The sequence below is a fragment of the Ovis aries genome, chromosome 1 (assembly GCF_016772045.2).
Source record: "Ovis aries strain OAR_USU_Benz2616 breed Rambouillet chromosome 1, ARS-UI_Ramb_v3.0, whole genome shotgun sequence".
Classification (NCBI taxonomy): Eukaryota; Metazoa; Chordata; class Mammalia; order Artiodactyla; family Bovidae; genus Ovis; species Ovis aries.
The window spans coordinates 256,208,107-256,223,917 of NC_056054.1; the positions used below are offsets into that span (position 1 = coordinate 256,208,107).

At 41.0% G+C, this 15,811-nt stretch overlaps 1 protein-coding gene across 1 annotated transcript in view; it reads right to left on the reverse strand.

Moving 5' to 3' along the window:
• The window catches only part of TF (serotransferrin), an 85,525-nt gene that overhangs the window by 32,813 nt on the left and 36,901 nt on the right, over positions 1-15,811 (reverse strand). Inside the window, 6 exon segments of the mRNA XM_042236939.2 lie at positions 661-743; positions 4,789-4,866; positions 5,698-5,792; positions 6,400-6,569; positions 6,571-6,645; positions 12,115-12,126. Of these exon segments, the coding sequence (XP_042092873.1) occupies positions 661-743; positions 4,789-4,866; positions 5,698-5,792; positions 6,400-6,569; positions 6,571-6,645; positions 12,115-12,126 (513 nt within the window).

The following is a 15,811-nucleotide window of genomic DNA, read 5'->3' on the forward strand; positions in this document are numbered from 1 at the left end:
TCCATCAATTAAAAGGCATTATTTCAGGTTTGACTAACAAAGAAGATACTGCCAACTGAACTATGATACCATTAACTGTAAGTGGCATTCCAATGTCACAGATTTTAAAATGAGTCTTAAAATCAATGAAATGTAGTATTCTGATTTTCTTCAAGTTTCTATCAGTGTTGGAGACTAAATAAGAACAAAGCATCTTAAACTGAAACACAAGAAATTTAGGAAATAAGAGACAGTAACACTAGGACAATACTAAAAGAAATATGAAAATATTCTTCTATACTTTTCAACCATCGATTTTAGGTAATTTAAGGATAGAAATATATAATGTTGGATTTTAATATCTTCTAGATTCCATCTCACTTTAAAATTCTTTTTCAGATTTTAATAGTTCTACACATTATTAAATTTGTCCTCAGAGTAAATGAAAAATTTACTGACACGATAAAAGGGGTAAATACTTTCTGAACCTCCTGAGAAATACTTTCAAACATTAATATAATCCAAGTGAAGGCAAGCTTACAAGCCCAGAAATGCTGACCCCAGGGTGCATGCTCTTTCCACTCCAGGACACCAGGCTGCCTCCAGCATACCACAAGGGCAAACTACATGGCTGGCCTTGATACACAGATTTCAGACAAGCCCATCCCACTTCCAACATACCTGGCTGAAGCCTTAAATCGCTCTAAGAACTGAAGTCTCAAGCTCTCATGTCCAGGGAGGTCAATCAAGGTCAGGTTAGTGCCCTAAGGATGGCAGCAGTAATATTAATGTTTTGGTACTGATTCACACTCACAACATAAATTTTTCACATGTCTCAGGTATGTGAATGGTACCTAATTAATCAATCAAAAATGTCAATGTAATTGATGAATGAATCAAATGTTCAGAGAGCATCCTCTATAAACCACAGAAGGCTATGGAAAATGTAAAATTACAACTCTGATAAATGTTCTAAGGGTATGCGAGAGACTTGACCCTGTATAAGAAGTCAGGAAAGTCCATCTGGAGCTGGGGAAATGTACCAGTATGAATAAAAGCCAATACGTGTGAAGAACACTAACAAATACTCACAAGCTAAATAATGTGATATAAGAACCTATACTTTATCAGATAGCAGGATAGCCAACCTTTATAAAAACAAAACACCTTTTTGTATTTCTACTGCAATCTAATTTTAAAATATATGTCCACCAGACACACCATTTTTTTGTTCTGTTAATATTTTGTGTCAATTGTTGATTCAGGTGACAATCACTGAACAAGGTGGAGTCGTGCCCCACTGAGCAGACTGACTATTGCCCACTTACGTGCTACTCATTCTAACCTTTCATTCTTGAGCTCAGGTTCAAGGCAGATGTGTCCATGCTCAATGCTAGGACTTGAGTATAGCCCTGGTACATGTATCAGACCAATGGATCATTTCTCAGATGTTCCTACTTTCTCCACAGCCTCAACCACTATTTAGGAGGAAGGAGTCGGCATTATGCACAGATCTGACATAATTACTGCTAAATATATCGTGACTTGTAATTTAGTCTGTGTGATCTTTTACAGGTAATACACAAAGTCTGTAAGACTTTTTTTTTGTTTTTTTTTAATACCAGTAAGAGTTAGGGACCTCGGCTTGGACCCACTATCACACTGCATAATCAGCATCACATCACATACTTTCAATATAAACAATCCATAAGATACACTACTCAGTCATTAAAAAAAGAACAAAATAATGTCATTTGCAGCAACATGGATGGACCTAGAGATTGTCATACTAAGTGAAGTAAGTCAGATACAGAAAGACAAATATCATGATATTGCTTATATATGAAACCTAAAAAGAGGGTAGAAATGAACTTATTTAAAATACAGAAGTAGAATCATGGATGCAGAACGCAAACTTACGGTTACCAGGGGATAAAGGGGGGATATGAAAAAACTGGGAGACTGGGATTGACATACACATACTGCTATATATAAAATCGATAACTAGTCAGAACCTGCTGTATAGCACAGGAAACCCTACTCAATACTCTGTAATGACCTATATGGGAAAAGAATCCAAAAATAAAAACAAAAAGAGTGGCTATATGTATATGTACAACTGATTCACTTTACTACACCTGAAATAACACAATATTGTAAATCAAGTATAAAAGTGAAAGTCGCTCAGTAGTGTTCGACTCTTTGCAAGCCCGTGGACTATAGTCCATGGAATTCCCTAGGCCAGAATACTAGAGTGGGTAGCCTTTCCCTTTTTCCAGGGGATCTTCCCAACTCAGGGATTGAACCCAGGTCTCCCACATGGCAGGTGGATTCTTTGCCAGCTGAGCCACAAGGGAAACCCAAGAATACTGGAGTGGGTAGCTGATCACTTCTGCAGCTATCTTCCCAAACCAGGAATCGAACCAGGGTCTCCTTCACTGCAGGTGGATTCTTTACTAACTGAGCTAACAGGGAAGCCCTGATATCAAGTATAATACTCCAGTAAAAATTTTTTTAACAATCTCCCAATATTGGAGACTAGGGAAATCAGAGGTAACAATTAACAAAAATATCAGTTAAGAATTCTCAATGGGTAACTGAAAACATTTTAAAAGGTCTCTCACATTGTAGACAGACGCTTTACCGTCTGAGCCACCAGGGAAGAGTCAATAATAATAAATATAGACATGTACAAAAAAAGTTGTCAGAAAATAGTCAAACGCACTGTGTATGTTAATGTCAAGTTCACATCAACAATAATTTCATTTGTATCTGTGTAACAGATCATCAAACAATTCTATTTAAAAAATAAAAAGTATGAATTCCAAAAGGTTAAAAAAAAAAGAGAGATACATTACTATTTTAAGAGACAAGATCTAAAACTGGGAACCCTGGGTACCAGGATACAGTACCAGTGCGTGGAAAAACTGTCTTCCATGGAACCGGTCCCTAGTACCAAAAAGGTTGGGGACTGCTGATCTAAAACATAAAAGGTGTGTTTTATGTTTTAACTTCCCACGAAAAGAAGTTAAAAAGAGGACTGCTTTACATATTCAATAGAAACATGCAAGTCTCATATGAAATGTTAAGTTTTCTGATAGTCATATTAAAAAAAGTAAAAAGAAACAGGTAAAATTTCAATAATATATAATCTAATATATCTAAATTATCTTTTTAAACATATAATAAAAAATCAAAAAACTGATATTTTACATTCTTTCTTTCATCCCAAGTCTTCAAGATTGGGTGTATATTTTATACTTAACAGCAGCCCTCAATTTGGACTAGTCACATTTCAGGTGTTCATTAGTCACAAACAGCCAATGGCTACTGTGTTAGAAAGCACAGGTCTAAAGCATACCCTGGAATACTCAAAATATCCAGTACATGTGTCCCAAGAATTAAAGATCTCTCAGATCTTAAATTTCAAAATCTGAATCCTTGAGAATTTAAAAAGGTGAATCAGAAACACTGTCATTACTGAAAACAGAAAAAATATCTCTAAGACATTTAAGAATGTCTCTTTATCTTTGATCACTCACTATACTTATTAGGCAGTAAAATCAGCTTGGCAGTCACTGTCTACATTCTGGAGACATATAGGTACATACAAAGTCCTCCCCATGATTTCTTCTTGGTATTTTTAATATATACTCATATATACTCTTTAAGATTTCCACTGCAATACCATTTGTAAAAGCAAGACTGTAATAACAAAAAACCTAAATGTCTATTGAATGAGTGAGTGAAGTCACTCAGTTGCGTCTGACTCTTTGGGACCCCATGGACTATAGCCTATCAGGCTCCTCTGTCCATGGGATTTTCCAGGCAACAGTCCTGGAGTGGATTGCCATTTCCTTCTCCAGGGGATCTTCCCAACCCAGGGATCGAACCCAGGTCTCCCGCATTGTAGACAGACGCTTTACCGTCTGAGCCACCAGGGAAGTCTAAATGTCTATTAATAGGGCTCTTATAGGGCTCTTATTAAATAAAAACTCAACATGAACTGAAAGTAAAAAAAAAAATTAGTAAGTTTTCTGATCAATTTGCTTTCTCTTTCAACTATGATTATGATTTACTTTTCCATGTGTACCTACAAGATATTTCTGTCATGTCTCAAAAGTAAAGGCTTTAAGAAAGAAAAAAAATTGTATGGTACAGTCATATAACGGAATACTCACAATATTCAGCTCATAAATCAACCAGGTAGTACTATGTATGGAAATGAGAAAGAAAAAAAATGAAAACAAACCCAAGCTGTATCAATTATATTGTTAAATTTTTAAAAAGGGAGGGGTGGAACAGAGTGTTATGAAAAAAAAAAAGTAAAGAGAACAGATCCGTTTGGATAGCACTGACCATCTGGAAGGCTACACAGGAAAACACTAAGTTACTACCTCCAAGGAGAAAACTTTTAAGGAGGGATAGGAAAAGCAAAATTACTTTTCACCAAATATCCTTTTAACCTTTTGAATTCTGTCCCATATACATGTACTAAAGAAAAAGGCTTAATGCTCACTCTTAAGAACTCAAGATAAAGCTAGAAAGAAGACACAGAAATAAAAGCTAATAAAATGTGATGTAACATCAATATGCATACGGTACAACAAAGAAGGGGACAGCATGATTAAGTTCACTGCTTGGATGATCAAGAAAAGAATTTGTCACATGCACGATATTTATCCATAAAAATAAGCTATGAATGGTACCACCTATGCCCTCAGACTAATTCACCCTAGAAATGTCTTTTCCTGACACACCAAAGTAAAGTAAAACTGTCAGACTTCCCATATTCTAGGAACCTCTTACCCTGTTGTTATTGACTTTGTAGGCAGCAGAGCTGTCAGTGATGGAAGTCTGAGTGTCTCTGTAAAGGCCTGTTAACAACTGTAAAACAAAACAAAATACAATATGGCTAGAGATCCGAGCAAACATATAAATAGCAAACCTAAAGAGTGTAACTCTGCACTAATTCTCCTAGGTGTAAAGTCAAACAAATGTTGCTTACAATAGCTAAAAAGGACCATATTGATTTTTTTCCCCCTTTGCTTGTAGAAAAATCTAATTAACTGCAAACTTCATTCCCCTCTCCTTAATGAGAGGAGGGGGAAAACTATTATTTTAAAACTATTATATTCAAATAATAGTTTCAAATGGTTAGTGGCCAAATTTACCAACCTTCTCAACATTTACAATCGTCAGAAATGATTAAAGATTATATTTTTTTAGTGGAAAGGAAAATAACTTATACTCTCAAAAAGAATAATACTAAAGAGAAAACCTCTGCTACTCTGAAGCAAAAACCAAACATTTAAAAATACTACATAGACTAGAAATAAATATTAGTGAAAAGAAGCCTAAGTAGCCAATAAAAGTTTCTTTGACAAATTCTCAGAAGAATTACACACTGCATACAGATTAATGTCTTCTATCTATCTCTTCAGCTGTTCTGGTATCCTGAGCTATGGCATGAAAGTAATTAGTATATAAAACCCTTAAATGGGATAAAGGGTAAATAGGTCGGTATCTGGTAAGTGCAAGAAAATAAAAATGGCCAAGAAGTTCCAGTTTAAGAGTCTTTTCGTCCCAAGTGAGTCAAAAATTAATTCCCCAATTTGTCAGCAACAGCTTTTTTCCCAAAGTCAACCTAACAGGAATAATACGGTGCCTTAAAACTTCCTATCAAGTGTTAAGAGAGGTATAAATCAAAGCATTTACTCTGACAAAAAGCAATGTTTTCCCGGAATCACAAAGGCCCACAAGAAGAACAGCTCTCTGACTGCTTCTTCTGCTCCGGATGAACTTCCAGAACACTGTGGAATAGACAAAAACAACCAAAATGACGCCTTGATTATCAACAATACGCATGTATGGCTGGGCTGGAGGAAATTAATTCCACCATAGAATGCTTCATTCATTTGGAACTTACTTTCACTGTTATTACCACCATTATAACCGTTGTTCTTGAGGACTCCGCTGAATGCCAGCCACCATCAACTGTCAACTTTTCTGCATCTGCATCCCTTACCCTGCCAGTATACTCAAGTGCAACCCTGCCTTATTAACTCTATATCCCCAGCGCCCAGCTCGCAAACACAGGATGCTCAAACTTGGAGCGAAAACCACTTGAGTATTGGTAGCAAGAGCAATGAAAGGGGAGAACGGGGCGCTCAAGGCAGTACAGGGGCTAGCAACCCGTGCCCAAGGACCAGGACGTCACTCTGGGGGTCACGGGAAATCCCCTCTAACGCTGTGCTGTTTCTGCTGCTACAGGCAGGAGGGCAGGAGTATACAAGCTGTTAGTCTCCCATTCTAGACGCCCCTCAGGTGCCACCTCTGCTCGGCGGTCTACAGAAGCCCAGTCCGAGCTCGGATCCCCGCCTGCCCCGCACCCGCCATATCCACCGGCCGCCTCTTTACCTAGCGACAGCAGCACCGCAAGGAGCGCCACCACGACTGACAGCAGCGTCGGGTCCCTCTGCTGCAACTCCTGCCGCAAAGAGTCCAGGTATGGCTGGAAGGCTCCCCCAACACCGCCGCCATTCCCCATTCGCCGGGAGTCCGCGGAAGCCATGGCTGAGATCACGCTACCCGGCACCGCGAAAGCAACGTGGCCCTGGGCTCTGCGCAGGCCTGCGAAGCGGAGCATCACGGAAGTGGTAGTTCCTAAGCTGTATTTCCTCCTTCGCAGGCCGGTATACCGAAGGTCCTGATGGGAATTGTAGTTCTCTTGGACACTGTACTCCCAGCGAAAGACTGACTAAGCAGCCAGCCAGAAGGATGAGCGACGCACTCTTAGGATATGAGTCAGATGTCCCACTCTCTTCATGGTTGTTGACAGAATGATGGGTGAATAAAATGAATGGCTCATGAAACCTCCCTTGAGGATTTCCAGTCGCTCCCTTCGTGAGGTGAAGAGAATCTTGTGAGGAACTCAAGCATTACACAAACGTTCATCGGACTATAACGTGGCACAGGTGTGACAGAGGGTGTAAGGTGAGGTATGGGGGATGAATAAAGGGGCGCTTAAGCCGCATGGGTTCAGAGAAAAGCTACTGGAGGAAAATGGCAGGAAGTGATACTTGAAGGACAAGTTAGCCTCTGCAGGCATAATAGGAGAAAGGGTGCTCTGTGCAGAAAAGAAAGAGGAACTCAGTGTATCAGTCCCTGAGTCAGGAAGATCCCCTGGAAAATGAAATGGCAACCCACGCCAATATTCTTGCCTGGGAAATCCCATGGACGGAAGAGCCTGGAGGGCGACAGTCCATGAGGTCTCAAGAATTAGACATGACTTAGCAACTAAACCACCACCACCACCACTAAATTGTAAATCCTAGCTACTTCCCTTAATGTAGAGCTGCCCCTGAGATGAGATACATTAAGGGAAGCAGCGAGGAAAATCAAAGAGAGGGACTGGGGCTGTTGAAAATTCACTCTGCCCTAAGCAGCAGCCACTACTTTGCCAGACAGGTATGTGGGACCAAGGTGGCCAGTTCTTCAGTTTTTGAAGAGAAGCCAGAAAAAAAGGGTTTTAAGGGAAATTTTCCACTTTTTAAATTTCAGCAAGTAATGAAAACTTGTAGCCTAAATAAAACACCTCATAGAGTTAGAAGTTGGAGAAGGAAATGGCAACCCACTCCAGTGTTCTTGCCTGGAGAATCCCAGGGACGGGGGAGCCTGGTGGGCTCCTGTCTATGGGGTCACACAGAGTCGGACACGACTGAAGTGACTTAGCTTAGCTTAGAGTTAGAAGTGGCTGGTCTGAAAGCTGCCAGTTTGCATTCTGTCATTAAGCAGTTATCATTTCAGCAGAATTGGCAGGAGATGAGCAGGAAATGTTGGCAAAAGCTAGACATGAAGGGACTGGGAGATATACTGAGGAACCTAGATTATACCTAGAATGCAATAAGTTTCAGTTGAGAGTGAAATAGTTTATTGGCAGATCAAGGGAGTACTATGATTTGAGAGAGAAAAGACAAGCAGGGAGACCAGGTGGAGGCTGTTGCAGTGTTTTGGCAAATAATGCACAGGGTCTGAACCAGGGAAGTGTGGAAAGGAGGGTACAGTTATGAGAGACACCTAGAAGGAAAATAAATAGGATTTGGTGATTAATTGTACAAGCTGAGTTAAGGAGAAGAAGAGCTAGCAAGACTGCATCTGAAACACTTGGTGTGTATTGCTGGGAAGATCAATGTGTTCAGCATGAATGAGGGAACTCAGTTGAAGTTCGTTGGAGCCAGGGACATAGCCAGAATGAAACTGCCTGTATTTTGTGTACACGGAGTTTGCAGTGCCTCTGGGAAATCTAAAATCATATATCATGCCGGCGATACAGTAAACAAATGTGCAGTGTCAGCAGTAGGTGCTAGATTTTTATTTGGGAGTCATACATAAACAAGTGGTCATGTAAACTAGTACAGCCACTATGGAGAACAGTGTGGAGATTCCTAAAAAAACTGGAAATAGAACTGCCATAGGACCCAGCAATCCCACTGCTGGGCATACACACCCGAGGAAACCAGAATTGAAAGAGACACGTATACCCTCAATGTTGATCGCAGCACTGTTTACAATAGCCAGGACGTGGAAGCAACCTAGATGTCCATTGGCAGATGAATAGATAAGAAAGCTGTGGTACATATACACAGTGGAATATTGCTCAACTATTAAAAAGAATGCATTTGAATCAGTTCAATGAGGTGGATGAAACTGGAGCCTATTATACAGAGCGAAGTCAGAAAGAAAAATACCAATACAGTATACTAATGCATATATACGGAATTTAGAAAGATGGTAATGATGACCCTATATGCAAGACAGCAAAAGAGACACAGATGTGAAGAACAGACTTTTGGACTCTGTGGGAGAAGGCAAGGATGGGATGATTTGAGAGAATAGCATTGAAACATCTAAATTATCATATGTGAAATAGATTGCCAGTCCATGTTTGATGGATGAGACTGGGTGCTCAGGGCTGCTTACACTGTGATGACCCTGAAGGATGGGATGGGGAGGGAGGTGGGAGACAAGGTCAGGATGGGGAACATATATACACCCATGACTGATTCATGTGAATATATGGCAAAAACCACCACAATATTTTAAAGTAATTAGCCTTCAATTAAAATAAATTTTAAAACAATTTTTAATAGAAGGAAAAAAAAATCGTAAAGAACGTGAAGAGTGAGGAGGAAAGGGGACACCACAAAGAAGCCTGAGAAGAGAGAGTCAGCGATACAGAAGTGAATCATGTCCTGGAAGTGATCAGCAGCATTCCTGTAACAGATGATGAGGGCTTGAGTGAAAAGTGAGCTCAGGGGGAACAAGGAGGGGATGGTGAGGAGGTAAAGATCCTCTTTAACTGCTCACAATGAGTGCTTGCTTCAGTTCAGTTCAGTCACTCAGTCGTGTCCAACTCTTTGCAACCCCATGGACTGCAGCACACCAGGCTTCCCTGTCCATCACCAACTCCCAGAGTTTACTTAAACTCATGTCCATTGAGTCAGTGATGCCATCCAATCATCTCATCCTCTGTCTTCATCCCTCCTTCAGTCTTTCTCAGCATCAGAGTCTTTTCCAATGAGTCGCATCAGATGGCCAAAGTATTAGAGTTTCAGCTTCAGCATCAGTCCTTCCAATGAATATTCAGGGCTGATCTCCTTTAGGTTGGACTGGTTGGATCTCCCTGCAGTCCAAGGGACTCTCAAGAGTCTTCTCCAACACCACAGTTCAAAAGCATCAATTCTTCGGTGCTCAGCTTTCTTCACAGTCCAACTCTCACATCCATACATGACTACTGGAAAAACCATAGCCTTGACTAGAAGGACCTTTGTTGGCAAAGTAATGTCTCTGCTTTTTAATATGCTGTCTAGGTTGGTCATAGCTTTTCTTCCAAAGAGTAAGCATCTTTTAATTTCATGGCTGCAGTCACCATCTGCAGTGATTTTGAAGCCCTCCAAAATAAAGTCTGTCACTGTTTCCACTGTTTCCCCAGTAAAGAGGATAACTGCTCACAATGAGTGCTTGCTAGAGCCAGGCATTGTTCTAAATCCTTTAAATTTGTTAATTTGTTTAATCCTCACAATGGCCCACCATCCCAATTTTCCAGAGAGCAAACAGACGGATTGTGTAATTTATCCATTGATCCCAGGTTGTTGGGCTCCTTTATGCTTCACTATATGCTCTAACATAGTAAAATTCATTTTCCAGGCACATTTCATCAATAAAGGGAGGCAATAAGGACTCCAGATTAAGAGAAAATGTTTAGGATGTGAAGTTAAAGTAAGTAATCCAACTAATGTATATATATATATATATATATATATATATATATATACACACAGTGCTTAGTCGCTCAGTCATGTCCAGTTCTATGCATCCCCATGGACGGTAGCCCGCCAGGCTCATTTGTCTGTGGGGATTCTCCAGGCAAGAATAATGGAGTGGGCTGTCATGCCCTCCTCCAGGGGATCTTCCCAACCCAGGGATTGAAGCCGGGTCTCTCACATGGCAGGTGGATTCTTTACCAGCTGAGCCACGAGGGAAACCCAAGAATATTGGAGTGGGTAGCCTATCCCTTCTCCAAGGGATCTTCCTGACCCAGGAATCAAACCAGGGTTTCTTGCATTGCGGGCAGATTCTTAACCTGCTGAGTTACCAGGGAATTGTTTTGGACTCACTAAGGATGTTGGATCTTAGTTCCCTAACCAGGGACAGAACCCATGCCCCCTGCATTGGAAGGACAGTCCTAAACACTGGACTGTCAGAAAAATCCCCAACTATTTTAATTTAAATTAGCATTATGAATTAAAACTATCAGAACTGACAGGAATATTACTGCATTCTATTTCTTTTCTTTCTTGTGGTCCTGATCCCTGCTCTGTATTCACCACCCAACACACACACACACACACACACACACACACACACCTCCTTTATATTAATAATAACTTCTGTTAGTGACTAAAAATACAGTGAAGGAGGAAGGGCCAGACACAGAGAACACCAATCAGAACTGTCCTCACTGTATAAGGGCATGTGAGTGAACAAGTACCATTTTGGTGGTGCAGTTTGGGAATGAGGAATCACAATGGAACCTATCTCAGACTCAGGACACCAATCATGTGATTCCCCCTACTCTGGCTTATCTCCTTAACTCTGTTTCTTTGAAAAAAATAGAGGATTTTTTTAAAAGAAAAGAAAATGGGACATGTTTTTATATTAAAAATGCAATATAATAATGAAATAATGAAAGATCAAAGAAGAAAACCAGAAATCACCTTAATTGTTATATCAATAGTATCTGGTGAACATGATTTCAGACATTTCTCTGTACAGATAAACTGACAAGAAGGCAATCTGGAAGGAATAATAAATAACAGAACAAAGTTATTTTTAGAGACTATAATATACATTACTGCGTTCACAGTCTCTAGAACAGTGTCTGGATCATGGTAGGTACTCAACGCATTGTTGATAAAATTAGATTTGTTGATTCACTGGAGTAAGACAGACTACATGCCAGAGAAATGGTTGGGACATCTCATCAAACAAAGGATAAGAAAGAATTATTATAGGATTTGGGGTGAGGGTGGAGCTTAGGTGAATATTACATAAGGCAGTGTTGTTAGGCTCAAAGCAAAGCAGGGCTGTGTATAAAAAGGTGAACCTCAGGTCTGGACTGCAAAGTAGACCCAAGGTCTGTTTTCTTTGGATACCAGAAAGTTGAGAACTGTGGACCATTGTGTTTAGAAACCCCCTACCTGTAGCTCTGTCCCTGACTGTAAATTGAAACTGTGGTAGGAGTTAGGAAACAAAGGGGCAAACTTGGAGAGTTGTTTAGGAGGCAAAATCAACAACTTGCTGACATTAGATGTAGAATGAAGTAGAATACTGAATTGAGATTTGACTCCCCAGTTTATGACTCCTGTGAGTGGGTAGCAGACTATGTCTTTATGAAGTGTATGGGAACAAGAGTTGGCTTAGGGAAGCAGGGGAGGGAAGGAGTAAAAAGATCACTTCTCTGTTTATTTGTTGGGCTTCTGATATGAGAACTTTACAGTACAGATCCACAGGCAGGAGGAGGTGTGCATGTGAGATGCTGCAGGCAGGGGTCAGAACTACAGACATAGATGCCTGGGAGTCATTCTTGCTGCTTAGGGAGGGCCTAGAAAGTGGAAAGAGAACTGGATGAGGAGAAGAGCCCCAGGAAGATGACCGTACATTTCAGAACTGGTAGGATAAGCCCACAGTAAGACCACAAAAGGACAGAGAGGTGGGAACCAAAGCAGAGGGCTCCCATATCAGAGAAGCTAGGAAAGGGTTCCAAGGAAGGGTGAGTGGTCATCCGTATCAAGTTAGTAAACAGACTCAAAGATAAAAGAACTAATTGGCTTTCACAGCTGGCAGGTGGGCAGTGACCTTGACCAGAGTAGCTTCAGGGACGTGTGTGGAACAGAAGACTGATTTCTCTGTGTTCAGTCATTAATGAGAATCCACTTTTCAGGAGCTCCACTAAGAGTGGGAGGAGACAGGGCAGCGACTGCCATGAGATTTGGGGTCAAGGAACAATTTTTAGCAAGATGAGTTTCCAGTGACTCACTTGTGCAAGCAGTAAGACTTGGGACTCAAGCATACCTGATGAAATGTATTAAAATATTTTAAACTATGTAAATCATCTATATTATTTTTCTGTACTGCCTTGAGCACTCTATGTCAATATTTACTCTGCATCCTCCTTCCCGCCCTTTCCCCAACAACACACACACACACACACACACACACACGTACACACCTGATTCAATCAAGCCTTTTACACTTGATTTTATTAAAATGACCATGCAGACCCCTTTTAGAAAGAATTCCTACTTGGACTGTACCCAGGAACTGTGGCTGTGGGAAAGAGCAAATGAATCTTGAGCTCTGAAGGAAAGGCTAGTTATAGACCAAGCATTAAGGGGGGGAAAATGAAGTTTTTTTTTAAAAGATAAAACCAATAATAATGTTTATTTTTATTTTATCCTGCAGAGGCGCCACCACCAAATTGTGAGGGCAACCAAATCACTCAGACCAGTAAAACCAGATGCAACTTATGGGTCCCATGAGCTCCCATCTCCATCAGGTGTTGGCTCCGCTCTTGGATTTTAAGGTTTGTGGAAAGTGCATGCTTCCAGGAGTTCTGTGGGGGCAGAGCAGAGGGGTTGGACAATTAAAAATCTTCCTATATTTAGTTCCTGTTAAGCGAATCAACAATTAAGCCCAATACAAAAGTACTCAGACCAGTTACCCTGCTCCTCTAGTGGGTGAACCTGACCCTCCTCCCAATGCTTCCTCCTCCTGCCTGCACACTGGGCAGTGCCCCACACCAAGGTCAGTCACAGGATTTCCCTGCCTTGCATCATCCTCTCCCTTATGTCCTATGGGCAGGGCTCCCACACCTGAGTCCATGTGGCTGGAATGAGCCTAAGAGAATTATCCTCTCAGATCCAGGCAAGGAACTAACATAATGAGATGCACTAAGCACCAGGCCTGGCTAGTTCCCCTGCTGGGGGCTAGTTCCCTTGCTGGGGGCTAGTCTCCACCGCCTCAACAGAACAGTAGCCAAGGATCCTTAAATCAGAATTATGTGGGCAGCTGTTAAAATACAGAAATCCTGAACCTGGCACAGACTTGCTGAATCAGTATCCCAGGGCCTGGGAATCAGTATCTTAAGGAATGTGGCTAATGGACCTGTACTCTGCAGTTGAAGAATAACCTCCCTTGAGCTACATGGTATTCTCCCAAATCTTCCAAATGATTCCAAGTCATTAATTGATGTCCAACATAGCTATAGCACAAACTGGTATTCTAGATAAGTGTAAGCACACCTTCTTTTGTTGTGCTGTGCTTTATTGCACTTTGGAGATACTGTTTTTTTCCAAATTGAAGGTTTGTGGCAGCCCTGTGTCAAGCAAGTCTCCTGGTACTATTTTTCCAATAGCGTTTGCTCACTTCCTGTCTCTGCATCACAGTTTAGTAACTTGAAATATTTCAGACTTCTTCATTACTGTTATTATCTTTGTCATGGTGATCTGTGTTCAGTGATCTTTGATGTTACTACTGTTAATTGTTTTGGGGCACCACAAACCATGCCCATTACTATGGCAAACTTAATTGATAAATATTATGTGTGTTCCTGCTGCTCCACTAGCACAACAATGTTGAAATTAGGCCAATTAATAGCCCTACATTGACTCTAAATGTTCATGTGGAAGGAAGAATTGCACATCTCTCTCTTTAAAACAAAAGCTAAATGTGATTAAGCTTAGTGAGGAAGGCATGTCAAAAGCAAAGATGGGCCTCTTGTGCCAAAGAGTTAGCTGAACTGTGAATGAAAAGAGAAAGTTATTGAAGGAAATTAAAAGTGCTACTTCAGTGAACACAGAAATGATAAGCAACAGCCTTATTCCTGTTACAGAGAAAGTTTTAGTGGCCTAGATAAAATATCAAACCAGTCACAGCATTCCCTTAAGCCAGAGCCTCAGCTGCAGCAAGACCCTAACTCTCTTCAGTTCTGTGAAGGCTGAGAGAGGTGAGGAAGCTTCAGGAGAAATGCTTCAAGTGAGTACAAGTTGGTTCATGAGGAGGAAAGAAGTTGTCTCCGTAACGTTACAGTCAAGGCGGAGGCTTCCCTGGTGGCTCAGTGGTAAAGAATCTGCCTGCCAATGCAGGAGACACAGGTTCAATCCCTGGTCCAGGAAGATCCCACATGTTGTGGGGCAACTAAACCTGTGGACTGCAACTACCTGAAGCCTGTACCTCTAGAGCCCGTGCTCTGCAACAAAAGAAGCCACCCCAGTGGGAAGTCAGAGCACCGTAGCAGAATAGCCCCTGCTCACCACAACTAAAGAGAGCCCACACACAGCAACAAAGGCCCAGTGAAGCCATTAATAAAATAAATAAATGAGATTTCTAAAAAATAAAATAAAAGTGCAAGGTGAAGCAGAAAGTGCTGATATAGAAGCTATAGTAAGTTACACAGAAGACCTACCCAAGATAGTTCATAAAGGTGGCTATACTAAATGAGATTTCCAATGTAGATGAAACAGCTTTCAATTGGAAGAAGATACCATCTAGGACTTTCATAGCTGGAGGGGAGAAGTCAGTGCCTGTCTTCATGATCAAATGATAGACTGACTCTCCTGTTAGGGGCTAATGCAGCTGGTGACTTGAAGCTGAAGCTAGTGCTCATTTACCATTTTTAAAAAACTTAGGGCCCTTAAGAATCATTCTCAGTCTGCTCTGCATGTGCTCTGTAAATGGAACAGCAAAGCCTGGATGACAGCACATCTGTTTATGAGAGGGTTTACTGCATATTTTAAGCCTGCTACTGAAACCTACTTTTGCATTCCAGTCCGCTATAATGAAAAGGACATCTTTTTTGGGTGTTAGTTCTAAAAGGTCTTGTAGGTCTTCATAAAACCGTTCAACTTCAGTATCTTCAGCGTTACTGGCTGGGGCATACCCTGCTTATTTAACTTATATGCAGAGAACATCATGAGAAATGCTGGACTGGAAGAGGCACAAGCTGGAATCAAGATTGCCAGGAGAAATATCAATAACCTCAGATATGCAGATGACACCACTCTTATGGTAGAAAGTGAAGAGGAGCTAAAAAGCCTCTTGATGAAAGTGAAAGAGGAGAGTGAAAAAGTTGGCTTAAAGCTCAGCATTCAGAAAACGAAGATCATGGCATCTGGTCCTATCACTTCATGGGAAATAGATGGGAAACAGTAGAAACAATGTCAGACTTTATTTTGGGGGGCTCCAAAATCACTGCAGATGCTGACTGCAG